Genomic DNA, 26,924 nt, shown 5'->3' with positions numbered 1-26,924 from the left:
ATATTAATTATAGTAGTTAGACCGTACTATATAAATCCTAATAAGGTAATTTCTAACCTATAAAAAGAAGAAGAGCTAAGGGAAACTATATAACCCGCGGCAGAGGCATAAGAAATTATCCTTAACGAAATCGTCGTAATAGTACTAATAGACGATGAGGAAGAGGATATTACTAAAAGGGCACTAATACTACTAGTAAGACGTCGTAAAAAACTACGACGGCAAGCCCTAACGTAGCAATTTATTACTAGCGACGAGGTAATTAATACCTTTTATATAATAAAAGAGAAAGCCGATTTCGAGCTAGTAGTTAAACTATATAAAAAAGGCGTAATTATAATTACTAAAAAGCCGTATAAGGGATTAGATCTTATTAAAGTAAATACTCTTTACGATCGAGGGGTCTATTAATTTATCCTATACGACCTAGAAAAATATATAAACCTCTATATATTTAAATTACGAATAGTTCGTAAGATTAAAGGGAAAGGAACACCCTAGCTATATAAGAAGTCTAGATACGTAATTTAGGGGTACGGCGACGTTAAAAAGGCGACGCTACTTATATAATCGCTTATTATATAGCGCTATAGCTAACGATTAATAATAGTACTAATAATATCGCTACGGAAAAAGGGATACGAGATTTAGAGCCGTAATATTACCTAGGCCTATACCTAATTAGCCACAGGGCTTATAAGGAGAATCCTAGCCTATTTACTAAAAGAAATAGCTAGTAAGTATTTAGAAAGCACGATTATTAAAGTGCTTAAGCCACTATATAGGCTCGTAGAATTGGGCACCTATTAGTAGGCTACTTACTACGATTTTTATATTAATTAACTATTAATAGTTACCTCTATATACGACCCGTGCTTACTAATCGCAGAGTACAAAAGTAACTAATTTAGGATCGTTAGAATATAAACTAATAATATATTAGGCCTATTTAATATTAACTTTATAAAAAAGGAGGATAAGGAGCTCTAAAAAGCGGGCTTTATAGCGAAGCTAAAAGAGGTCTTTATAATAAATACCCCCTTAGTATTTAATAGTAGGATTCTTATAATTAAAGGAGAAACCGTCGTCTTTTAGTAAAAGGGGTAGGGCGAGAAGATTAACTTTATTAATCCGAACGTAACTAACGTTAAGAAGCGGTATAAGGCTAAGCTTATATAAGGGGTATATATTATAAGTATTTATTAGCCCGAGGCGACGTTTAACTACGCTAGGGTAGCGTAGACTATAGATCTAACTAAATAGGACGTCGAGGTACTTAATAAGCGGCTTAAGTAGTAGTAAATAAATCTCGATCGAGGTCTTATTTACTACCTAATCGACCTTATAACTAATAAGCTCTACGTCTTTATTAATAAGTTATTTACGAATAATAACGACCTTATTTCGTAATTAGGGTATATTATTATCCTAATTAACGAGAGTATAGGCAAGAGCGAATTTATTATATATAGTAATATAATCTATTACTCGTTAACTAAAAGTAAGCGGGTAATAAGAAGTATATTAGCGTTAGAGGTTTATAGTATAGTTAACGGCGTTAACCTCTCCTACGCAATTTTAATAATACTAAAGAAAATTACTAATCGAATTAGCCTTCTACCTATTTTAACGGTTATTTATACTAATTCTTACTCGCTATACGAATGCCTCGTTAAATTAGGAATAACGAAAGAAAAGAGGCTTATAATCGATATTATAGCCCTTAAGTAATCGTATAAAAGGCGCGAGATACTTAAGATCCGTTAGATTAATAATAAAAATAACCTCGTAGACGCTTTTATAAAAGTAGTACTAAATAAGGGATTAGAATAATTCGTAGGTAGTAAAAAAGTTATTATATAAATAGAGGGATAGGTTATATAAAAAAAGTAGAGAAAAGGGGGAAAAGGAGACGACTTAGTAAACGGGCCCGAGGTCGAATTATACCTCTAACTATAGCGGTTAAATTAATAAAAAAAAGAGAAAGTTAGTATTAGATTAGAAGTCTAATTCGACTATAGTATATAGCCGACTACGTAGGGGCTAATTAGGGGCTCTATTTACGATTATCGTAGCTAGCCTAACCTACGGTTAGAACCTCCTTTTTATACTTACTACGCAGATATTTATATAGTTCAATTAATCTCTTCGTTAACTACGGTTCGAACTAACTACCCTATAATAGGGATACTAACAAACTCACCCTATTGTCGTAGATGATTCATCGCAACCAAGCTTGGCAAAGCTTCCATCAGGAGTCCTCAATTACCAAGACGATCCAGTGGCTCGTCATCAATCTAATGTGGAAGTGCCCTACGAGATATACAACCGGTTTTCAAAGCACCGCAAGCACATCACTGTTGCCGTCATTTCCTGGTGTGGTTTGTTGTCACCAATCTCTAGTACGGCGGTCCTGTCAGCACTCCCTGAAGTTGCAGCCGAGTACAAGACTAGCGGAGATATCATCAGTCTTAGCAATGCGTTGTATCTTGTCTTTATGGCCATTAGCCCCTGCTTTTGGGGGCCATTGAGCCAAGTGTACGGCCGAAAATGGGCAAGTAGTTTCTCTACAGACACCACTTCTCATTCCGCGACGAGTTCATTGTCAACTAGCCGTCGCCTGTTCATCAAGGTAGAGGATGTATGGCTGACAAATTGATCTAGACGTGTATGGTGACAGCTTCATTGTTTTTGGGGTGCTCGATCGGCACAGCACTCAGCCCCAACGTCCCGGCTTTCTTCGTGTTTCGCATCCTGACCGCTTTTGCCGGCACATCGTTCCTCGTCACCGGTCCTGCAGTGATTGGCGATTTGTATCATCCTACAGAACGCGCGACTGCGATGGGTTGGTTCTTATCCGGCACACTCATTGGACCGACGATTGGCCCAGTCCTCGGAGGTATTATTGTGACCTACACATCTTGGCGCGCCATCTTCTGGCTTCAGACCGCGCTCGCAGGTGTCGGCGTTGGAGGTGCCATATTGTTCATGCCAGAGACGCTGCAAGAACTGAAAAAGGCAGGCCTCGAAGGGCTTGCATTCAGTAAAAAGGTCAGGGTGCTATGGGGCATGACGAACCCGGTCAGAGTTGTTCGACTATTCAAGTTTCCGAACCTCATCCTGGTGGCAATCGCCAGTGGCTCGCTCGTATGGAACATGTACGGCATGCTGACCCCAATCCGATACGTTCTCAACCCTCGTTTCTCTTTGACGTCGCCGGCACAATCGGGCCTATTCTACTTGGCTCCGGGCTGCGGCTATCTTGCCGGTACCCTCGTAGGTGGCCGCTATGCCGATTATACAGTTCGGCGCTGGATAGCCGAGCGACACGGACGACGCATTTCCGAAGACCGGCTGCGCTCTTGTCTTCCCTTCTTGGGGGCCGTTCTGCCGGGATGTATGCTCATTTACGGATGGACAGTCCAGCAGCGCGTTGGTGGCATTGCTGTACCTGTCGTTTTCATGTTCCTCGGAGGTGTATCACAGCTGTTCTGTTTCCCCAGTCTGAACACATACTGCTTGGATGTGATACAGGGACGCAGCGCGGAGGTGATTGCGGGTAACTTTATGGTAAGATACCTCTTTGGTGCCGCTGGCTCGGCTGTTGTACTTCCAGCAATCAAGGTAATTGGAGTTGGATGGTTCAGCACCATTTCTGCCGGCTTCTTGGTGGTCGGAGCTCTCAGTGTTTGGGCTGTCGCACTCTGGGGTAGAAGTTGGCGCCATCGTATTGATGAGAAGGCGAGACCATCTATACCATGACCTTCAAGGAAGTAAAATATCCTACTCTTCTTTCACTCGATCTTTCACTCGAGACAAGTAGGATGGGTACGAGAAGGAGACCTTATTCAATTAATGACGGATGTGACTAAAGTTCACGAACGGCGGGATATCCGCATCTTGTGTTTCAAAGTGGGAAGACATCTATTAATGCAATGCAAAGATCATACGATAGGTACTTCAACACGTCGGCGTGGGGAAGGCTACGGCGAGGAGTGCTGATCGGATCATTGAATAGAAGTGAGATTGAATCGTGAAAGACCTCCACGACGTTCGCAGATGACATGAGACATCGAAACATGGGCTCCATAGCCGGGAACCCTTATTCTTAATCCACTACCCTTGGTGCTAATTGGATGACTGGGAATCTGTATTCCGTTCGGGTTGTTAGTCGCTACCCGACGCGGCCCCCGATAAGCATTCGACCGATTTTCGGCCGAATCCCACGATTCCAAAACTTGAGACGAGCTACCATTTCAATACTTCGGTCTATAACTACGCCTGGATGGAGCCTACCAAGATCATTATGTCTCCGAGTAGTAAAGTCTCAGTGGACTCACATGATGTCTATTTAACCATACCTGCCGCATATCCATCGGCGTAACCGTCTACTTAAAACAGTAACATTCAAGATCTTTGCCACGTACCTGAGCGAAGGAGAACATTCAGAAGACATGATGGCGAACAGAATCAAAGTCGCCATAGCCGGCGCTACTGGGAACACAGGCTCTTCCATTGTGAATGCGCTGCTGAAGAGTCCCGAACTCTTCGTAAGTTGGATTTTGTCGGATCGAATCTCTGCACTCGGAACTTGGGCGCATCTAACTCACTTGGCGACAGGATGTTACAGCTCTAGCGAGACCCTCCTCGATAAAGAAGCCCGAGCTCCTTGAGTTTGCAAAGCGAGGCGTCCACGTTAAGGCGATTGAGCTAGATGGGCCAACAGAGGCAATTTCCGGAGTCCTCACTAACATGGACGTCGTCATCTCATGCTTGACCTTGTTCACATTTCAGGAAAAGATGAATCTTATCGAAGCATCGAGCAAGGTTAACGTTGGTCGATACATTCCAAGCTTTTGGGGCCCGGTCTGCGCACCCCGAGGCGTCATGATGCTCAGGGATAAGGTGAGACTCCAATGAAATGACGTGCCTCATGTGAAGTGTTTTCACAATCGATGTTGAGACTATTGCTAATTCGAGCATCGGCATGGCAGAAACAGGAGTTCGTTGACCGTATCTGGGACCTCCATCTGCCTTATACCATCATCGACGTTGGATGGTGGTATCAGCTGACATTGCCTGCCCTACCTTCAGGCAGATTTCGCCCAATGGTAGAAGAATACTGCACCACGCGTGTGATCGGGGACGGCAATACCCCTTGGGCACTTACCAACAATCGTGACATTGGAAATTTTGTCAGCCGAATCATCGCCGATCCGAGGACCTTGAACAAGATGGTTTTTGCATATGGAGAGGTCAAGACACAGAATGAAGCCTTCGACATTCTTGAGAAGGTGTCGGGAGAAACTGTGACACGAGAATTCGTACGCTCACTGAACCCTCGTCATTTTCTGGAAAATAAGGCACTTACAGATGGCTTAGATGACTAAGGAAGAGCTGGAAGGCATTATCTCCCAGGGTCGCACAGGTCAGGACATTATGACAATCAACCCCGAGATTGGTATGGGAGAGTATCGGAATCTGCTTGGTATTCGAGGCGAGAATACTCCTGAGTATGCACGCTATCTTGGATATCTTGATGCGAGGGAATTATATCCAGATGTGAAGTTCACAAGCTTTGAAAACTATGTCAGAGGTATCTTGCAAACAGTTTGAAAGCCTGGAAAATTTCTAAGCCAACGGCGACTGGGCGTGTGGCTCTGAAACGAGAGCTTCCAGTCTGGGGCGAACTGTCGAATTTAGACTTTCTACGACACATCGGCTCTAGTTAAGAAAATAGACTCCGTAAAAACTTGAGATTGATATTTCATTGCGAATATATATGTGGCAGAATGTATTTGATACTTGGTCATACTTTGACCCAAATAGAATAGGTACAATAGAAGGTAATAACCCGTGTTCTGCGGCTGGCAGATCTCTTAAGTGCCTTCCGATGTTGAATGAAATGCAGATAAGTTGACCTCAAGATAAGGGCGAAACAAGTAGTCATGAAGTAACTAGTTGGTGACAGTTTGTTTTGCCGAGCCAGCGCCATTCCAGGTCTCGATAGCAATGACCTGGAAGTTAAGCGTACCCAAGTTCATACCGTAGCTCTTCCAAGCATTGAAATGATTGGAAATAGACACCGTACCGCTTGTAAGACCGCTGTTGCGAACCGAGATGTATTGGTTGAAGGTCTGGGTGCCCTGAATTGATGGGGCGTTGGTGCGCACATTCTCCCAGATGGTATAAGAGCCACCATCACTGGTCACGGTGCCCTTCTTCGTCCCGGTCTGTGTAAATCCGGCAGAGTCCTCAATGACGTAGTACTCCACAAGCGGATTGGTGGTCCAGCCATAGACTGAAAGGGTCGCAAGACCCTTGGTAACTGCGAATGAACCGGAATGAGTGATGGGGGCGGTAGAACCTGGGTTCCAACCGACGCCGACAACGAAGTCGTCTGTGGTATCGAAGTTGAGACTGAAGCTGTTGCCCGAGGGCGTGAAGTTGACAGTGCCGCCAGTCTGGTAGTTTTGGACGTAGTTGGTGCGCTCCTCAAGAGTCATGCCTCGTCTTTCGAGGGACTCATTGCGGCGTGCGAGCATGAGAGGGTGATTGGGTCCCAGGAAGAAGTCGGAAGGGCCCCGTCGCTCAACATGAGGAGGCAGCAACTCAGCTGGCCCGATTGCCGGGGCAGCTAGGCAAGTAGAAATAGTCGAGAGGCTCAAGATCAGGGAGCGAATGGAAACCATCTTGAAAGTCAACGGTTGAAGTGAGCGAGGCGAAAATCAGTTGGTTCAAGGCTGCCAAGAGTTCGGCAATCGACGCAGGTGACATTGATCTTATACAATTCTCTTGGCATCTTGAGACGTAATTAAATCAACCATCGAGGCATAGCGTGCCCAATTCTCCTGTGAGCTAGATTCTTGATGTCCATATTCTCATTTGGACGAAACATACCATCTTCCGAGGCGGGGGAATTTAGGCAAAACTAGATGAGCGGACACTTCGTTTGAATGAGGAGATGGATAAACGCAGAGGTGGTTCGAACCCTTCGGCCGGATCATTTTGACGAAGCAGGACGTTACTACGAAGACTCATGCTACAGCAGGCGATGGCTCTTTAGAACGGTAATGGTGCAGGGGTTCCCCCGCAAGCTTTCAACCTGCAACCCCCTGATGCTCCCTGAGACTGTTGCATTCTGGCGGCATGTATTACAGAGAGTGTGGGGAAGCCCCCAGACTAAACCGCATAGTGTATATCTGCGGTACCGAAGGTGACCGGCTAATTTGGGACAGGCGGCTCGGCATTGAGTTGATCAAGTATATGCAGCTGGATCGCAGTGCTCACCTTGTATTGTGCCTTCGGTACACCTACATGCTGCTCGGCATCGTACCCGATCTGCGTCGTATTCTTGAGTCTTTACCGGCATGCACGCCGTACTTGATGTGCCCCGAATTATACTATCCTTACTATGTTTGGAAATGACGGCTCCTAGTTCCGCGAAAGATGCGCACGGCAATCACCAAACCTCATGAAACTTTCCCTTAATAACAAAACCAAACTTGGGAGACAACGTTCAAGATAGGCCAACAGTGAGGTAGAGCTATGAGTTGTGAACCAGCAGGACTCCTCTCAATCTAGATCCAATCTTTTCGTATGGTAGGAGGACTGATCAGCCCAAACGCGGGTCAGCAAGGCATTAACGGATAAAGGAGTCCGCCTGGCACTCTTCTCCCCTCGATCGGCAAAGACGGCATCGGCTCGGGTGATGTGCGAGTCGTTCGGGCTCGATGGCCAAAGCTCCTACATGATTCTGGTGCACTGCAATTAAGCTGGAACTGACCAACGACGATGCGAAGTCGGGCCGTGTTCGAATGTCTGTTGTATCAATGAAGGGGACGGCAGAGAGGAATTTTCAGCTATTATTTAGGGAGGCATGAACGGTTGCCAATGGAGTGATACCATATTGCTGAATGTAAATGAAGCTTCGTCCCCTCCCAGCTGGTACCTCTTCAGTCTCTATGGGGCATCGGGTTGCACAAATTTAAGACCCTAGCTAAATGTTTTATCCGAAAAGAGCTTTTTTGATCTTTGTTATCCCAAATGCCCCAGTTGGTAGTCACTCGTGTCTTCCTCTAAATCCCCTAACTTCGCCGGCATCCTAGTAATTGCCTGCAGACTAACATCCTGTGAGTCCTCCAGCAAGCGGCTTTGCCAAAATTCAGAACTACTTGTTCCGTAAGAAATTGCCTGCCTTTTAGCTGAGCCTTTTCCAGCTAGCTATCCGTGCCGCGACAACATATGGAACTAACTCGTAGAACAAGGCAAATCAACGCATATCCTCTTGAGACTCTTCCCTTTACTCGCCCTTCTCGGCATCTTCGTGCTCAATTGCGACTATGCTTACTATCTGCAGTGATGCGAGGGTCTAATATATCGTGATGAGATGTGCTGCTATGCGGAATGGAAGGTCACTAAAGCCTTGTGTTGCCTGTGACACATTTGCCAGGGTCAAGGGGAATTCTGACATAGTATCCTAAAGCTACCAGTGTCAGGGTCATTGGTTTCCTCGGAGGATTGCCGGCCAATGCGTCCCTCCAATGGATCGATCAATGACAAATAGGAATAGGCGGAAACTTTAGGAAAGCTGTCATATTGAAAGACTGAAAATGCCAAGATCCTACTTCTGGAATTCGTCGCTGCAATGATTGAATTTGGCACTTCATCTCAACTAACTAACTGCGGGATCCTAATCCCGGTGCGCGGCTTCCGCGCTTTCCGTGGCACTTTATAGCATTCACCCTAGGATTCACACGATCGAAGCTTTGAAATTCTCTCTCGGCTTATGAATCGAGCTGGAAGGAAATCTATCAGATGTAGGTAATGATGTAATGAAGCACAAATCATTCTAGTAAACACGGAGAACATTCTTCTCGTAGAGAGAACTATAAAACGATGAACATTCTCTTCTCTAGCCAGTACACACGATATGGAAACATCAACAGCCACACGAATTACGATCATATCTCATCCGCTAGAACATGGCAACAAAAACGCTCGTCATCGGCGGTACCGGTTTGGTTGGAGGCCATGCTGCTTTGTATCTTCGATCCAAAGGAAGCGATGTTACTATTGCCGGACGAAAAAGGCCCAGCGATGTTCCCGCATTGTCCGAGCTTCCATTCATTCAAGGCAACTATTTGAACGGAGATTTCGGTAAAGAGATCCTCTCGAAATTTGAAGCAGTTGTCTTTGCGGCCGGCAGCGACGTTCGGCATGTGCCTGTTGGACAACATGCGGATGAGCACTATCTTTATGCCAACGGCCAGGCCATACCAGAGTTCGGAAACATCGCCAAACAAGCTGGAGTCAACAAGTTTATTCATATCGGCAGCGCCTGTCCGCATATCATACCGGAGGCAATCTCATTTAGCCCATACGTCCGATCCAGGAAGCTTGCTGCGGATGGACTTACGTCGCTAGCTGGGCCTGAGTTCCACGTTTGTAGTTTAGATGCGCCCTTCATCGTTGGGAATGTTCCGGGCATGATCGTACCCATGTTTCGGGCTTACATCGACTACGCCAGAGAGAATTTGCCCATTCCTCTTTTCGCTCCGCAAGGAGGGCTGAACTTCATTTCCACGCAATCGCTGTCCGAAGCCATCGCGGGGGCTTTGGAGAACAGCCAAGCTATATCAGGGAAGGCCATCTTGGTTGGCGACCAGAACATGACCTATGCGGAGTACTTCCAGATGTTCTTCCAAGCGGTCGGCAATGGTCAACGGTTGGAGTCACTGGGTCAGGATCACCCGCTGCTACCTCGAGCCACCCTATTTGCAGGTGACAAGGTGGTCGAGTATCAACCTGACCCTGCGGAACTGGCATTATTGGGAGGATACCGCCGTGATGACATCCAAAACGCAATCGAAAATTTAGTCACTGAGTATCAGTAAGCTCACATCTAACTTGGTTCCAACAATGTTGCGGGGGGATTGAGATGTATTTTCGCCGACCAAGTAGAGTGTTCAATAGAATTACAACCAATACTCCTAGTTCCCTTGTCCGCTGTAGCCTTCTTTCTCTACCTAAATAGGAGGCCAAAATGTAGTAAAGCGAACCAGAGTCAGCAGCATGATTTTCCAAAGAACGTAAAATATTACAACTAGTAGCTCGCAGTCTCATACTGGCTTCGCTGGCGGATTCGTTTGCCAAATTTAAAGAATATCCAAGGGCCTGGAAGTAGTGCCAGTGAAACGAATCCTAGAAGGCTTGATGCCCAGCCAATACCGAGTTTTTGGTACACTACGAGGTCTCAAATTCAGCACTATGGTCTTTTCCATCAAGGGAATAGTTTGAACAAGAAACTCACTTTGTAATGAGAAGAATGGGAACGCAGCAGCAAAGGTATACCTTGCTAAGCTGTTCGCGCTGGCCGCACTTGCTACATTAGAGCGATGATATGTGTCCCCGAGGTATTGGATTGAGCTAATGGTCAATGTGATATTGCCCTAGCCAAAGATGACAATTGCGATGATTGGGACCGCAGCATTGACGTCTGGCCTAGCTGTCCAGCCGAACCAGAAAAGACTAATGGGAAGACCCAAGCTTCCCAACATGGCTGGGTAGAGCCGCAGCTCAGGGGGGATTTCGCTTGGGGAAAATTGTCTTGCCTTGGGCTGATAGATATGATGGTCGCAGAGAACCATGGTGATACATCCAAGCACGCATCCGAAAGCGATCGCTAAGAACACAAGACCCGTCTGAGTGAGAGTATAGCCATGGGTTTTGTCAAAGACATAGAAGAAAGCACCGAAGAACATGAACAGTGTTCCAAACATGCATGCGACATACAAGGAGAGAATGGCCACGATCGGTTCGGTGAAGAGCATATGCAGTGGTCGAAGCAGCCCAACGGTGAGAAATTGTCGCAGTTTCTGTAAGTTCGCAGTCGACCTTGGTTCGACGAGACCAAGTTGCTTTCGGCGACGACGCAATAGAACAGGGTGATAGGACTCTCCAGATAGAAACAGCCAGATCAAAGAGAAGACTGAGAAGAACACTAGAGTGTACTGCGTCCATCGCCAGCCTTTTCTGTCAACAAGGAATGACCCCAAGACTGGACTAGATAAATCATCAGCGATATTTACTCAAGGCTCACACCTGTTCATTTTCTCTTACCCAAGGCCTGGTCCAAGAAATGGAGATAAAATGAAGATCGTTGACGGCAAGCCACGCTCAACAGGCAGATAGGTCTCATTCAGAACGCCCGAACCAATAGCCAAGACGGGCCCATAGAAGAACCCTGACAGAAATCTCATCACACATAGTCCAGAAAAACTATTGGTTAGGCCAGATCCTAATGCAAACAGCCCTCCAAAGACTACGGCAATGATGTGAACAGCTTGTCTGCCAGCTGTTTCCGACAACGGTCCGCCGAGTACAGGACCCAAGCCGAGGGCCAGAACGTATAGAGATAGCGGCAGGAATGCAGCCGTACTCGACACACCAAATTCTTCTACAAATTTTGATCGAGCTGGACTGACGATCGAGGTTCCTATTGAGCTATCAGAAGAATTAGCGACCCGGGTTGTGGGAGAGACGCTAGTTCGAGACAGAAAAACCGGCTTACCAGGAAAATCCAACGATAGATATCATCGCCAACTGTAAATTCTTCTTCCATTTTGGCCAATTGTAGGGGTTAGACGAATCATCTTCCCACTTCCATTCACTGGCTTCTTGCCCACTCTCTGGAGGTTTTGCTTCGCCAGAAGACTGGACGATGTTCATCGTTGTCGTGCTCTGGGATCCATCGTCAACTCGCATCTTTGACTCGGAGACAAATTGATACAGAGAGCCTCTTTGAAACTAGGTATAACTACGCTGGCCGTTTCCGTTGGTGAATTGTCAATTAAGGGTATCATCATTTCAAGTTCGTACAGAATACTAGTACCACCGCTTCGTTACTATCTACTTACTTGGATCGATAATATCTGTCGCCAAGTAAAATAAGCCCCAGTTGTATTTTGCCGTGAGCAAGAACCGAGTAGTGCAAATGAAATAAGGTTTATGCGGCCGTCCACAACATTCAGGGATCCGATGTAAGTATCGCCTGAGAGGCGTCTAACCCATGGCGTCTAATGCCTGTAGCTGAGCTGTCCCCTACGAAAGCTTGGCGCTCCTGTGTCGGCAGAGTGCCGGCTCACCAGCATCTGTCGACTCCGAGGCCTATCGGTACAGTAATTGACCTTCTTACTTGGGAGTGAGTGGATCTTAGGAAGATAGTCACGCCAGATAAAAGACATGAACTTACCTAGTACTTGGCACATACTACGGTATCAACGAGTCGAAGTTGAATCCTAGTGGAAGCTATGTCATCCTCTCATATTCCCAGATTAAACCAGAGATATGGTTTGTAATCAGATAGTTCGCTTAAAACATGAGATCTTTACTATGCTACTCGTTTGACTGTTGCATTTGTCAGCTGAAGGACGCGGATAGACTAACGGCTATTGTCGATGTCGAATGATTTTGAATATCAGCGCTCAAGTTTGTCCTAATGAAATCCCAAAACCTCCCAAAAGTAGACATTTTAATCATTAGATATCTAAGTCGTCTTGTAAATTTTACTTCTTTTGATACATTGTTACTTCAATCTCCAACATCTTCCGAATATCGGCGTCATGGCGCACAAGCAACCACATGCATCTTCAGGCATCCCTTCGTTTGAATCAACCACGCTTGAAAATATCTCAGCCGCCGTGAAGGTGGTTCAAGCCACTTTCAAATCTAAGAAAACCAAAGATGTCGAGTTTCGTCTGACCCAGCTCCGAAAGCTATACTGGGGCTTGAAGGACAACATCGATCTACTTCGAGATTCTTTGAAGTGCGACTTGAACCGACCAGTTCATGATGCACACGTTTCAGATATCGATTGGAGCATCTCCGACTGCATGTTTGCGATTAAAAACCTGAAGACATGGGTCAAGGACGACAGAAATATTGACGTCGCTTTGCCGTTCTCTCTTCTTAGACCAAGGATCAGAAAGGAGCCCCTTGGCACGGTTCTCATCATCGGCACTTACAACTTTCCCGTGCAGCTCAATATCTGCCCCCTCATTGGCGCAATAGCTGCAGGTTGTACCGCAGTTGTAAAGCCCTCCGAAAATGCTCCAGCGACTGCCATGGTCCTCACTCGTATCATCGAGGGCTATCTGGATCCTGACTCGTACAGGATCGTCAATGGCGCTATTCCAGAGACGACTGCTCTGCTCAATGAGAAGTGGAACAAGATTCTCTACACAGGTGGAGTCAACGTGGCCAAGATCATCTCTAAGAAAGCTGCAGAAACACTTACTCCGGTTTGTCTGGAGCTCGGTGGCAAGAATCCGGCATTCGTGACGAGTCACGCAGATCTCCGTCTTGCTGCAAGGAGGCTTCTGTGGGGGAAGACGCTCAATGCCGGGCAAGTGTGTGTCTCGCACAACTACGTCCTAATTGAGAGAGCCCTGGTCAAACCTTTCATCAAGTTTCTCCAAGAATACTATATCGACTTCTTCCCGAAAGGCGCGAGAGAAAGCCCCGATTTCTGCCGCATCATCAATACTCAACACTTCGATCGCATGAAGAGGATGCTAGACAGCTCGCGTGGTCAAGTTGTCTTAGGTGGAGAAACAGACCGTGATGATCTTTACATTGCTCCGACAGCAGTTCTTGTGGAGAGCGGGGATGATGTTATGGTTCAGGAGGAATCATTCGGGCCCATTTGGGCCATTTTACCCTATGACAACATCGACGATGCGATTGCGGTGGCGAATGCGACCGATTCTACTCCCCTTGCCCTCATGGCTTTTGGTAGCCAGGCTGAAAACGAGAAAGGTATGAGAACCGATAGTATAGACACCCCTCGTGATTGATGCTAATACTTGAATGACAACAAAGTTCTTTCTGGTGTTACATCTGGCGGCGCAACTCTCAACGACGCCTTCATGCATGCCGCAGTTCACACTTTCCCCTTTGGGGGCGTGGGATACTCTGGTCACGGATCTTACCGCGGCAAAGCTTCCTTTGACTGCTTCACGCATCGTCGCACTGTCGCCGAGACCCCTGGTTGGGCTGACAAGATTTTCCGCGTTCGCTACATGCCATACCTGGAGTCAGAGCTGAGGATGTCCCAATGGCTGGGCGACGTGAAGCCTGATTTCGACCGCGATGGAAGGCAAATCTTTGGGCTCAAGTCTTTGGTGGAGTCTGTTCTTCGGGTCGGCAGTGACTCGGGAACCGGTGCGCTCTTCCGCTGGACTATCATTGGGGTTGGTAGTTGGTTGCTGTACGGCCGTTCATGGGTTTGAGGTACCTAATTTGGGAATGGATCATTGAGTCCCTTGGCTCTTGGCCGGCTAGTAGAAGTTGTACTTGATAGACATTAAACTTTCGCATTCGCTTTGTGCCAACTTCATCCTAGTATGTTCTGAAGGCCTCCGTTACGACAGGACATCTTTTTGTCTTGTGATACCTTACACCAAATCGCAGGCTCACTACATTCAGGTTTACTATTGCGCAGGCCGAAATTTCTTTGCGTGATTCCTAGAAAAATCGCTCGGTCTTTTACCATATATATATATAAGTTGTAATTCTAACTCATGTTGAGACCTGATTATTCCTCAAATTGGGTAGATGGTCAAACAAACGTATGATATGGAACGGCGTCATACGAAACTGAGGTGTACTCATCCATACGTGTAACTTTTGGCCGGTCACACCAGCTCAGTTGCAGCGTAGGTATCGTACCGAAATAGATCTGCCGCGTGGCATTGCCGAAGACAGCTTATAAATCCAACGAACCTCTCCGGCATTGGCTGTTGTAAACACACAGAGGTATTTGGGAAATAGTCTGGACTCTAAGGACTCCCATGCACCTACGGGATGTGGGCGGTCTGGAATAAGGTTGGCTGCCTACCTACCTGGCGACACAAGGAGGGCGACACCGCTGATAACTGGATGTGTACAAGATAAGCAAGCGAGTGAGGCCAGATAAAGTTTGCTTAGACTGCATCATTAAACGGCTGGGCTAGCGGGCCGGGGCGCTTCAACCCCCCGGCCATCTGCAGCCGAGACTACGGCGTCCCGGGGTGACCTCCCTCTAACTTCTTCTTTCAGAAGTTCGGGGCTTATTTCGATACCGAGCGGCCTTCACGCCGTCCGCTGACGAATACATGCAACTTCGGCGATGACGGTGAGGGCTGGGCAAGAGCTGCACCCTCGTTGCGTAAGTCGGCATCCCTTTCCATTAGCTAAACCTGGAACATGACAATCGCACTGCTAAAGGGAGGGATTCAGTAATTACTCATTTCGCAACAGCCGTAACCCAGCCTTGGCCCTCACATCATCGCACGGCCATGTATCTTAAACGAGTGTAAAAAGATACGGACTTGAAGACCGTCTATATTGGACTCGGGGCTATAAGAACTGTTGAAGCCTCTAACACCAAACATGTGCGTGCATGACCTTAGTCCTATAAGTCGAGTCTTTCTTAGTATCTTACACCAATTTACCTATATCGACACATACTGGTCCTCCTCTCCTATCTACGACACTATGGGATCTTTACCACTTAACCCTGATGTCCTCGTCGTCGGCGCAGGTCCTGTGGGGCTTTTTGCTGCCTTACGTCTGGCCAAAGCAGGTGTTAGCGTCACCATACTCGAGAAAGACAGCGGTCTCTCCCAGCTTCCTCGGGCTTGTATGTTTTACCCTCAACCTCAGTTCGCTTTGGCAGAAGCCGGCATTTGGGATGCTATCATCAAAGGCGGCGGGTTTCGAAGTACTGGCCTTGACATCCGTCTGCCTCCCACTTCTAATGAGGAAGGCGGCAAGAAACCTGGAAAGGTTGTTGGATCATTCCCGAAAGACCCGAAGCATGACCCAAGTGGCCCGCCAGTCAGACCCCCAGCAATCAGCATGCTTAACATGGCGCAACCTGAGCTCACCAAAGTCTTGATGGAAAAGGCGACTGAGACAGGACGTGTCCAAGTCCTCTTCAATAAAGAGCTGGTTTCGATCCTCAACGACGGCTCCAACGGATCCGAAACCGTTACGATAGAAGTCAAAGATCTCAATACCGGGCAAATCGAGGAGCATTTTGCTTCATTTCTTGTGGGTTCAGATGGAGGCAGATCCAAAACTAGGTCCCTACTTGGCATCTCCTTTCCTGGACACACTTGGCCTGAGAAGCTCATTGCGACAGATGTCTGGTTGAAAAACACTGCAGATAGCCCCGTCACGACAACCCTTTTGATGGAGCCGGTGCATTACACCATCATCACCCCTCTTACACCACCCGTGAAAGGCGAGGTGACGAAGTGGAGACTTACTTTCGCGGTTGATCCCGAAGAGCTCAAGACCAAGACCGAGAAAGACCTTCTCTCTGAAGAATACATTTCACGCCATTACGAGCGCGCTTGGGCCGGACCACGACCCTTGACATACAAGATCGATAGAGCAGCGACGTACACCATTCATCAACGCCTGGCCTCTAACCTGAAGCGAGGGAGGTGTCTTTTAGCTGGCGACGCCGCACACGTGAACAATGTAGGAGATGATGAGGCATGACAAACATTCGAGCAGGTCTATTATAGCTAATTTTGACGATATAGGTTATTGGTGGATTGGGTCTGAGCAACTGTTTAATGGAATCCGTTGCTCTCAGCGACGCCCTTATCTTGATCCTCAAGGAGGGGAAACCTGTCGACCCGGTACTGACTATGTACTCGGATGAGCGACGTCAAGTCTTCCAATTCTTCATTGATCCTGTATCTTCCTGGGTAAGATCTCTGCATTGGCAGCATTATTCATAGTTCACATTCCTCTCAGAGTCAAAGGAAGAAAGAGGTGCTGACAAGTCCCATGAACAGAGCAAGCTAAGAATTCAGGCAGGCGAGCAAGATGATTGGTTCTTCCGCTGTTTGAGTGATACTTCAAGCCCATCATTTGCACGATGGGTTGACATGATGGAAAATTTCTGGCCGACAAGAATAAGAGAGATGGCCAAAGCAGTCTGATAGGTCTCAAGCTGCTTAGTTGTCGGCCGTTGCGACTCAAGCCATTCTTCTTGCACTCAGTCTGTATCCTGGTTTATCGTGCATCGCATCGCAGTAAGCCACAATCACGCGAAATTGCAACATCCAGCAGCACGTGTGTATGCTGCATATTGTACTGAAATTGCTTCAGATCTACTTGTGGAATGCCATCTGTGATAGTCGGACCTATTGCATCATCTTAGGAAGGAAGAGAAGTCTCGAATTTCGCTGGAATCATGTACTCTTGACACTTATCTTGGAGTGCTAATCCTTGATGAGTGAACGATTGATCTTGAAGGAGCTGTTTTAAGACGGTCTGGCGAAATGGCTGTTGAGGACCAACAATTCGACGATGTATCATCCAGATTACCCAATCGCACGGGGGCATGGAGCGAGTCTTGCTACCACTTGGTGTGCGTGGCTTTGCACTTGGATCTTTGAACTTCGGGCATGAATGGGGTGTGAGGTTCGTCGCCATCCGGGCGCGCCCCTAAGCGGATAGATCGAACTTCCGGCCTGTAGTCTTGACAAATGCGTGATCTTTTCCCAAGCAATCTAAATATCAAATTTAGTGGCATTCCGGCCAAGAGTCAGACAGTTGTCATTTTTTTACTCGTAAGTTCATTCTAGGCATAGTTTGCTATAGTAAGCGTGCCCGACCCGCGCGGGTAATGATCACGCACGCAGTACGGCTCAACGGCGCAGGCCCGCCCCGTAGTCCGGCCGGCCGCTGTGCCGCACTCCAGCGGCGACTCAATCGGGTCCGATTAGGCAGCTGGGCCTCATTCTGGAGGGCAAGCAATAAAGGATCGAAAAAAGTCGAAAGAAAGAATACGTATATCTATGCGATGTTCTCATGTTTCTTTTCACCCAGATTGATCATTCTCATCTCACATCTCATTCCATCACTTCTCTATGACTCACAGAACACATTGTCAGCTACCCTCTCACACCACTTTCACCATGTCTACGCCAGTCAAAAGTCAGCTTCATCTCGTGCTGTACCGAGGATTCCCAATTTCCAATTCCTATGTCTGGTCACCTTTCGTCACGAAGCTTGAAGCGCGCCTTCGATTCGCTGAGCTTCGGTTTCGCATCGACCAAGGTTCAATGAGCAAGTCACCCCGTGGTAAAATACCATACATGGAGATCGCCCAACCCAATCAAGATCAGCCGATCACTTTTGAGTGACACCAGTCTCATCATCCAACGACTCATCGATGAAGATGTTTGTCCAGACCTCAACGAGCCACTTTCACCAATCGCCAGAGCCCAAGACGCAGCCATCCGCGCCCTTCTCGAGGACAAGCTAGCCTTCTACCAGGTAAGTATAGATGACTATCTGAGCTATTCCCAATATACTCACAAATACTCACAAATTGTTAGTATCCCTATTATAGGGTAGTTGGTTCGAACCGTAGTTAACGAAGAGATTAATTGAACTATATGAATATTTACGTAGGTATAAAAAGGAGGTTCTAACCGTAAGTTAGGCTAGCTATAATAATCGTAAATAGGGCCCCTAATTAGCCCCTACGCAGTCGGCTATATGCCGTAGTTAAATTAGACTTCTAATCCGATACTAACTTTTTTTTTTTTTTTATCGATTTAATTACTATGGTTAGAGGTATAATTTAACCTCGGGCCCGTTTACTAAGTCGTCTCCTTTTCCCCCTTTTCTCTATTCTTTTTATATAACCTATCTTTTTATTCGTACGGTGACTTTTCCGCTACCTACGAATTGCTTTAATCCCTTATTTAGTACTACTTTTATAAAAGCATTTGCGAGGTTGTTTTTATTATTAATCTAACGGATCTCGAGTATCTTGCGCCTTTCGTACGATTACCTAAGGGCTATAATATCGATTATAAGCCTCTTTTCCTTCGTCGTTCCTAATTTAATAAGGTATTCGTATAGCGAGTAGGAATTAGTATAAATAACCGTTAGAATAGGTAGAAGGCTAATTCGATTAGTAATCTTCTTTAGTATTATTAAAATCGTATAAAAGAGGTTAACGCCGTTAACTATACTATAAACCTCCGACGCTAGTACACTTCTCGTTACCTATTTACTTTTAGTTAACGAGTAATAGATTATATTACCGTATATAGTAAATTCGCTCTCGCCTATACTCTCGTTAGCTAGGATAATAATATACCCTAATTACGAAATAAGGTCGTTATTATTTATAAATAACTTATTAACGAAGACGTAGAGCTTACTAATTATAAGGTCGATCGGGTAGTAAACGAGACCTCGATCGAGATTCGTTTATTACTACTTAAGCCGCTTATTAAGTACCTCGACGTCTCGTTTAGTTAGATTTATAGCCTACGCTACCCTAGCGTAGTTAAAAGTTACTTCGGGCTAATAAATACTCGTAATATATACCCCTTATATAAGCTTAGCCTTATACTACTTCTTAATATCGGTTACGTTCGGGTCGACGAGGTTAATCTTCTCGCCCTACCCCTTTTATTAAAAAACAACGGTTTCCCTTTTAATTATAAAAATCCCGCTATTAAATACTAAGGGGGTGTTTATTATAAGGACCTCTTTTAGCTTCGCTACGAAGCCCGCTTTTTAAAGCTCCTTATCCTCCTTTTTTATAAAGTTAATATCGGATAGGCCTAATATATCGTCGGTCTATATTCCGACGATCCTAAATTAGTCGCCTTCGTACTCCGCGACTAGTAAGTAAAGGTCGTACGTAGAGGTAACTATTAATAGTTAATTAATATAAAAATCGTAGTAAGTAGCTTACTAATGGGTACCCGATTCTGCGAGCCTATATAGTAGCTTAAGTACTTTAATAATCGTGCTTTTTAAGTACTTACTAGCTATTTCCTTCGGTAAATAGGCTAGGATTTTCCTTATGAGCCCTATAGCCGATTGGGTATATACCTAGGTAATATCACGGCTCTAAATCTCGTATCCCTTCTTCCGTAGTAATACTATTAGTGCTATTATTAATCGTTAGTTATAGCGCTATATAGTGGGCGATTATATAAGTAGCGTTGCCTTTTCGACGTTACCGTACCCCTAAATTACGTATCTAAACTTTTCGTATAATTAGGGTATTCCTTTTTTTTTAATTTTACGAACTATTCGCGATTTAAATATGCGGAGGTTTATATGCTTTTTTAGATCGTAGAGGATAAATCGATAGACCCCTCGATCGCACAAAGTATTTACTTCGATAAGATCTAATCCCTTATACGGCTTTTTAGTAATTATAATTACGCCTTCCTTACGTAGTTTAATTACTAGCTCGAAATCGGCTTTCTCTTTTACTATATAAAAGGTATTAATTACCTCGTCGTTAGTAATAAATTACCGCGTTAGTACTTACCGTCGTAGTCTCCCGCGACGTATTAGTGCCCTTTTAGTAATTTCCTCTTTCTTATCGTTTATTAATATTACTACGACGATTTCGTTAAGGATAATTTCCTATGCCTCTACCGCGGGTTATATAGCTTCCCCTAGCTCTTTTTCTTTTTATAGGCTAGAAATTACCTCGATAAGATCTATATAATATAGTCTAACTACCGTAATTAATACCTCGAGTAGCTAGTTACGATCTCTCGTAACTACGCAAGAACGCTCGTTAATAAAAATTAATTTATATAGCCTAGCTTATTATTAAGTAATTTCGCGCTATACTCGTATATCCGAATTTAGGGGTATATCTAAATTAACCCCTATGTTAGGCCTATTATGCGTAGTAATTACTTTATTAACTTACTTTTTTACGCTTACCTCGCGCAGTGCCCATATTACTTTTTTAACTACTTAAGCTCGCTAGCTTATATTTAGCGACGGTAGCGAGGCTAAGGTCGTTCTTAGATATGCTCTAAATACTAAAAGCGTCGGTATAAGCCCGTTAGGCCCTATAGTATCGTTATAGTATTTAAATACTATCTAGAGGTATTTATCGTTATTAGAATCGGGATTTTCCTCTTTAATAATTTTAAACGCTCTTTTTAACTATTAGTGCGCCCTTTTTACCTTTCTAATACTATAATACGCTTCGACGGGCACGACTTTTAACTATATACCGTAAGCCGTCGCATTTTCTTTAAATTTTACTAACTTAAAACTAGTACTAGCGTCGGTTCTAATACTATCTAGCAGTCCTTAGTATATATCGATCTAGCTTTTTCGTAAAGCTACTTATACTATTTTTACTTATAGATCCCGTAAGAATTGCCCTACTTAGAATAATATAGCCTCGTCGATTATATATAGGACCGGTCGACTATTTAAATAGAAGATATCGACGACGATTTCCTAATTAAAGTTAAGCTTATTACGCAATTTAAATTTAAATCTGCGTGGGCTCTGCGTATTTATTTAGTATTAATAATATACTTTCGTTAACTACTCTAGCGCCCCTATTTCGATATTATTATTACCTAAATACTTTAAGAGGTTATATAGCCTCGCGACCGACGGGTAGCTAAATCTTTAATATAGTTATCTAAGCTCACTTTCCGTTAGGTAATTAATCGACTTCGTATCGTTAGTAAGCCTTATAAACGCGTACCCCTATCGTCGTTCGACTATTTCAAAGTACTTACGGCTAGAGATTCTATTCCTCGTATTATTAAATATAATACCTAGTCGATCTATGTTTTTTAGATATAGGAGAAATGGGGTATTAATAGGTAGGATATAGAAAGTTATCGTTCCGAAGTACGTCTCTATTTTTACCGTACCTAGGGTAACGATTTCCTTACCTAAGCTAAAGCTAATCCTCGTAATACCCGCTATTAACATATTAAGCATTACTAGCGCGATTTTCTATAGCGCTTAGAATTACCCTTTTTTTCTTATTAACTATTACGATGCCCTAGTATCTAGGATAATCCTATAGAAATTATCTAAGCCGTACCTTTTGTTTATATAGAATGCCTATACGAGCTTAGTATTTAAGTAATCTAAGTAGTATAAAAAGGACCCCTCTAGCTACCCCTAGAATTACTTAGTACCCTATTTCTTTTTTTTAAATATTAAGAGAGTGGAATTCTGTGCTATTAGATTCGTCCTTTTACTTACCTCCATATCCGTTATCTAAGGGACCTTCCCTTACTATCCGTAGATAAAAGCTTATTTATTAAGGGCTTTTATTACCTTTTATTTATTTAGCCTCGTATATCCTCCCGAGGCTAACGGGGCGAAGAAAGAGTAGTTAATATCGTCGACTTCGTTGTAATCTAATTCGTTAGTATAGGGGGTAAGATCTTCCTTATTTTCTAAATCTCCTATAGGGTGCGGGTACTTTAGGCCGCTAAATTAGCTACTTTCGCTAGGTTCCGTACCCCCGGATCTGCCTTTATATATAACGAGGAATTAGTTAAATCGATAAGGGCTAGTTTTACTATCTACTACCCTCGATTTTCTATATTATTTATACGATTTAGCACGCTCTTCCTCGGAGTAGTTACTTAACTAATATCTATCCTTTTTATAAATAAAACACTACTTTTTCCGTTACCCTACTCGCGAGTTAAATCTCTACTTATTTAACGAATCTAGGATTCCTTATTAGTAATTGCCGTACCTAGCTTCCTTTCCTTTCCTATTATACGTTCGGTCGACTTAATACTATTAATAAGGGCCGTCGTACGCTTAGAAATAGGTTTAGCGCGGCATTCTCGCCTTAATATTAAAGCTAAATCTTAGCCTCGAGCAGAGCGTCTCGTAGTCTTTAAGTACTTAATATAAAGTTATTTTCGCTTCTAAAACGCGCTAGATTGCGGTATAAAAATATCCGACTTTCCGCTCGTTAGTCCCCTTATTTAGCTAGGTTTTCGCTAGCTTATTAATTCGATCGATAAGCTCTTTAAGAATTTCTACTCGCAATTTACCCTCTATTATCCTAGCTATAGATATAAAAGAAATCGCTCGTAACTTAGATAGGAGCTCTAGGTTCTTATTATAGGTCTCGAAACGGCTTCGGATTACGTTAATTATACTAAGAAAGTCGTTTCGATCGAGATTACGCACCGCTTCGTAATAATAATTAGAAGCTTTGCCTACGAGTACGATATTAATTACCGAATAGTACTAGTATTCCCTAATTCCGACTTTTTCGTAATAATCGTAAAATATCGTTAGGGTTTTTTATAAGACCTCATACTTCCCCCCAGAGTATAATTTCTCTTTTAGGAAGATCTTTTTAAAGTTTATAAACTACCTCGTATTTATTATTAGATTTTCGGTATCTATATACGATCCCTACGTCGCTACGTACTATTAGTAACTTCGGGTAGTCTACTTCTTTTCCTACTAGCCGATTAGTACCGAATTTCGTATTAGTAGCGGCAACGAGCTATAAATCGAAATAAGCAGAATTATCGATTATCGTACTTCTAGTACTATATTTTGCTTCTATATATCCTTTTGTAACGATAGATTGCCGTTAGTAATTATAAGAAGGAAATCTAGGTCGTTCACCCTTTTTCTAAATTTGTTAAAGCGATTATACGCCCTATCGACTTATACTTAGGTCTATATTACGAATTCCTCCTCCGTAATCGTTACTATTAGGATTTTATAAGGTTCTCGCGATTATAATTACGCTAGTAGTACCCCTCGCCTATAGAGGAATCTATTAACCGCTTTCGCAATTCCTAGGCTTATGCTTACGAACTATTTATCTAGCTAATAGCTAAGGTCGTCTGCGATTTTATAGAATAGGGGTTACCCCTATAGCCCCTTTTTCTCGTAGACCTTAGTTAAATAAATTAATACCGCGTTAATTTACTTACTATTAAGCTAATCCGCGATTTTATATATCCACGTCCCCTAATAGTCCGGGTTAATATTTACCTACTTATAAGGGATTGGGATTCTATTTAAGATCGGGTTTCGTCCTCTTCTTTTTTACCCTAACTTACTAAGGGTCGTGCTCTAACTTATACCTATATTAGCGGTTACTAGCGTATTTAATCTTAACAAGGATATATCTAATCCGCGCGCTAGTCGTAATAAATCCGTGCTTTTACTACCTAACGAATTTATTAGGGTCTAAGAGATTCCCGCTTCTTCTCGCTGTCTCGCTACTACTCTCGTTTTTACTATTTTTAGTAATTATTACTACCCTTCTAGATCGCTAGCTATCGTACTTACTAAGATCCTCCTTTTTGTTTAGTATAAAAGGGTAGGTTCTAGTAGTTCTTTTTAATAATAGTAGCGGTAAACGTTTATATTACCGTAATAAGATATAATAATTAGTCTCGGGATCTTTACTAATTACCGATTTTTTAAAATTAGTAATTTTACGCCGTAAGCTAGTATAAAAAGAAGCCTTTTAGCGGCCCTCTAGAGGATTCTTTTTTTTTTCCTTAGATCCTCGTCTTTTTAGCCTTTTTTTAGGCTAATAATAACTCTAATAGGAGGTCGTAGGACCACTTTAGGGTAGCTACCTTCTTCTTAAGTTAATTTCCGAGATTCGTAATATTCTTAACTCGATACTATTAGGACCTCTAAATCCCCTCCTCCCTCGTTAAACCGTCCCTTATACTATATTCTTAAGTAATACCCGGGGGGTAGTTAAGGGAGCTACGAAGAGGTCGTTTAGATCGCGGGCTTAAAGGCGTATTTATAAGATCCCTATAGTAATAGACTTTTCTATATACCGTAGATCTCTTAGCTTAATAACTCCTATAGGGTTACTTTTATTACTAAGTAAGAATGTTTATATTTAGAAATCCCCTTTTTCAATCGCGTAGTACTCTTTTATATTATATTATTAAGCCCGTTCGTCGCGCTAGTTAATTAGGTAGGTAGTCGTCGTACAGGGAATTCTTTTTACTAATTTAGCTAGTTAATTTCTAATTGCGGGCCGGCCGCGGGGAAGTTATTTAGTAAAAAAGGCTACTTAAGGTAATAGCGAAATACTAGTTACCTAAGCGGTTCTATTAACTAGCGTAGTTTAACGTAATAAACGTCGACCTCTCGTAAATAGTAAAGGGCTACGATTACTCAATTCCGTACGGCATTTAAAAATCGCCTCTTTTTTCGTCTACTTCCGTAAGGTTAATTAGTACGAATCTCTTATCCCGTGCGGTATTAAAAAGTCGTCTCTTTTGCGTAGCGAGATACCTTACCGATCTATAATAATAGAATTTAATTACTAATTAGTATTAGTATCCCTATTATAAAGTAGTTAGTTCGAACCGTAGTTAACGAAGAGATTAATTAAACTATATAAATATTTGCGTAGGTATAAAAAGGAGGTTCTAACCGTAGGTTAGGCTAGCTACGATAATCGTAAATAGGGCCCCTAATTAGCCCCTGCGTAGTCGGCTATATACCGCGGTCGAATTAGACTTCTAATCCGACATAAATACTTATAAATACTTACAAATACTTATAAATACTTACAAATACTCATAAATACTCATAAATACTTACTCACTTATATAACAGAGCGCAGAGAGATGGTAAGACAACTACGAAACCATGCGATTAGGTATAATGGATGCGATCCCGTGGCTAATACAGAATCTCATTGGTCTCCTTGCCTACCGTGGTGTCACTCGGACCCTCTACGGCCAAGGCACTGGCCGTTTCTCTAGTAAAGAGCTTGCAGAATTCCGGCGGGATGTTTGGGGATATGTTAATGCGCTCTTGAGTGAGACTCGGCTCACAGCTCCTGATCTTCAGACACCTTTCTGGGTGTTGGGCGGCAAAAGTCCTTCTGAGGCGGATGCAACCGTCTTCGGCTTCATTGCATCAGGTTTGGGATGTGCAGCGTAGGTCACCTTATCTAGTGCGATTGCATACCCGGAGAAGAAGCTAATAATCTTGGTGACAGGGCACCAGATAGCAAAGGAATCATAAAGAGTTACCCTGTCTTGGTCGATTATGCGGAGCGAATCCATTACGTTTACTTTGAGGACTACGCTTTGTGGGAAGAAGATGCGTGAGGAATCTATAGTGGAACGAGGCTTTGGAGAGCAAGTATCACTCATGACAAGACCGGCATATCAATTGATTCGCTCAAGTAGTCAATTCTTCTGATGTGGATTAATTCATCAATAAGACAAAGGCTGTATCTTCAACTAGCTTAAACACTGCCGTCTCTGCAGAAGGTCGTAGTCGAAAATTGGTCCGCACAGCAATCGGTGTAGGCTTGACGATCAGCTGGCTCGCATTCATAGCCATCTATCACCTGTTAATTGAATGTATAAGGTTTTGAAACAGGCACAGCATACTCCACTTCTGAATATCCGGGCAGCAAGTAATTGATGCAGTCGTACTGCGATCGCACGAGCAAAGAATGGCTTGCGACACACCGATGAACGGGCTGTTGTTGAGTTTGAGGTTAGAAGAGCTCACATGGAAGGTACACACACGGACGCAACACTTACACGATAGCGAGGAGGAGTTGAGTGAACTGCATCTTGATCCCGAGGACTGTAGAGATAGCTTGAACGTGAATAGGGCAAGAATGACTTTGGCCAAGGAGGAAACGATCGTCGTACTTATATGAGTGAATGAGTCGGCTCCCGGCTTCCCTCACATGACAGGACCAGCTTCCCCAGAGCAAGCAGTTTCCATTCCAGGAGTTAAGGTTATGGCTAAACACATGCGGGGCATAACAAGGCGCTGTCCTTCCACTTCAGGAAGCGTCCGCCGGTAGAATAGATTGACGGGACCCACTCCGGACCGGAGCATGCCACACAAAGAGCCATGATCGCTACGTCGCCTCCGAGTCTGGCAGGAATGAACAGTGATCCGATCACCAAAGACTATAAAATCACAGATAAGCACTCAAAAATCTGCCCCTGAGTTGACAGGTCAAGAAACAACGTGGATCGATAAGAGTCGAGGGTTCCCATTTCTGCACAGACGCAGTATTCCTCCCTGCCCCTATGCTTTGTTCATTGAGCTAA

General features: G+C 44.0%; 9 protein-coding genes across 9 annotated transcripts; 5 read left to right on the top strand and 4 right to left on the bottom strand.

Moving 5' to 3' along the window:
- Nucleotides 1–2,216: 2,216 nt before the first annotated feature.
- On the top strand, nt 2,217–5,616 carry CLUP02_09327 (uncharacterized protein; the record flags this gene model as incomplete). The annotated part of the gene is made up of 10 exons (XM_049288306.1): nt 2,217–2,376; nt 2,433–2,632; nt 2,665–3,715; nt 3,824–3,912; nt 4,172–4,330; nt 4,413–4,550; nt 4,621–4,905; nt 5,001–5,309; nt 5,383–5,513; nt 5,577–5,616. 10 exons carry the CDS (start codon nt 2,217–2,219, stop codon nt 5,614–5,616), a joined length of 2,562 nt encoding a protein of 853 aa, XP_049145450.1.
- Nucleotides 5,617–5,957: 341 nt separating this feature from the next.
- Nucleotides 5,958–6,692, bottom strand: CLUP02_09326 (glycosyl hydrolase family 11; the record flags this gene model as incomplete). The annotated part of the gene is made up of 1 exon (XM_049288305.1): nt 5,958–6,692. One exon carries the CDS (start codon nt 6,690–6,692, stop codon nt 5,958–5,960), a length of 735 nt encoding a protein of 244 aa, XP_049145449.1.
- Nucleotides 6,693–8,984: 2,292 nt separating this feature from the next.
- CLUP02_09325 (uncharacterized protein) lies at nt 8,985–9,896 on the top strand (the record flags this gene model as incomplete). Its single annotated transcript, XM_049288304.1, has 1 exon — nt 8,985–9,896. The coding sequence occupies one exon, from the start codon at nt 8,985–8,987 to the stop codon at nt 9,894–9,896; it is 912 nt and encodes a 303-aa protein (XP_049145448.1).
- A 209-nt stretch (nt 9,897–10,105) lies between these two features.
- CLUP02_09324 (major facilitator superfamily transporter) lies at nt 10,106–11,766 on the bottom strand (the record flags this gene model as incomplete). The annotated part of the gene is made up of 6 exons (XM_049288303.1): nt 10,106–10,245; nt 10,313–10,451; nt 10,485–11,064; nt 11,122–11,256; nt 11,311–11,505; nt 11,573–11,766. 6 exons carry the CDS (start codon nt 11,764–11,766, stop codon nt 10,106–10,108), a joined length of 1,383 nt encoding a protein of 460 aa, XP_049145447.1.
- Nucleotides 11,767–12,623: 857 nt separating this feature from the next.
- Nucleotides 12,624–14,291, top strand: CLUP02_09323 (aldehyde dehydrogenase 3H1; the record flags this gene model as incomplete). The annotated part of the gene is made up of 2 exons (XM_049288302.1): nt 12,624–13,818; nt 13,882–14,291. 2 exons carry the CDS (start codon nt 12,624–12,626, stop codon nt 14,289–14,291), a joined length of 1,605 nt encoding a protein of 534 aa, XP_049145446.1.
- Nucleotides 14,292–15,537: 1,246 nt separating this feature from the next.
- Nucleotides 15,538–17,000, top strand: CLUP02_09322 (uncharacterized protein; the record flags this gene model as incomplete). The annotated part of the gene is made up of 3 exons (XM_049288301.1): nt 15,538–16,530; nt 16,596–16,763; nt 16,854–17,000. The coding sequence occupies 3 exons, from the start codon at nt 15,538–15,540 to the stop codon at nt 16,998–17,000; spliced, it is 1,308 nt and encodes a 435-aa protein (XP_049145445.1).
- Nucleotides 17,001–21,567: 4,567 nt separating this feature from the next.
- Nucleotides 21,568–21,798, bottom strand: CLUP02_09321 (uncharacterized protein; the record flags this gene model as incomplete). The annotated part of the gene is made up of 1 exon (XM_049288300.1): nt 21,568–21,798. One exon carries the CDS (start codon nt 21,796–21,798, stop codon nt 21,568–21,570), a length of 231 nt encoding a protein of 76 aa, XP_049145444.1.
- Nucleotides 21,799–25,488: 3,690 nt separating this feature from the next.
- Nucleotides 25,489–25,955, top strand: CLUP02_09320 (uncharacterized protein; the record flags this gene model as incomplete). Its single annotated transcript, XM_049288299.1, has 2 exons — nt 25,489–25,781; nt 25,844–25,955. 2 exons carry the CDS (start codon nt 25,489–25,491, stop codon nt 25,953–25,955), a joined length of 405 nt encoding a protein of 134 aa, XP_049145443.1.
- Nucleotides 25,956–26,095: 140 nt separating this feature from the next.
- On the bottom strand, nt 26,096–26,870 carry CLUP02_09319 (uncharacterized protein; the record flags this gene model as incomplete). Its single annotated transcript, XM_049288298.1, has 5 exons — nt 26,096–26,193; nt 26,244–26,335; nt 26,400–26,564; nt 26,632–26,745; nt 26,803–26,870. 5 exons carry the CDS (start codon nt 26,868–26,870, stop codon nt 26,096–26,098), a joined length of 537 nt encoding a protein of 178 aa, XP_049145442.1.
- Between the last annotated feature and the right edge of the window lie 54 nt (nt 26,871–26,924).

The sequence above is a fragment of the Colletotrichum lupini genome, chromosome 4 (assembly GCF_023278565.1).
Source record: "Colletotrichum lupini chromosome 4, complete sequence".
Classification (NCBI taxonomy): domain Eukaryota; kingdom Fungi; phylum Ascomycota; class Sordariomycetes; order Glomerellales; family Glomerellaceae; genus Colletotrichum; species Colletotrichum lupini.
This window is presented reverse-complemented; position numbering and strand designations above follow the sequence as displayed.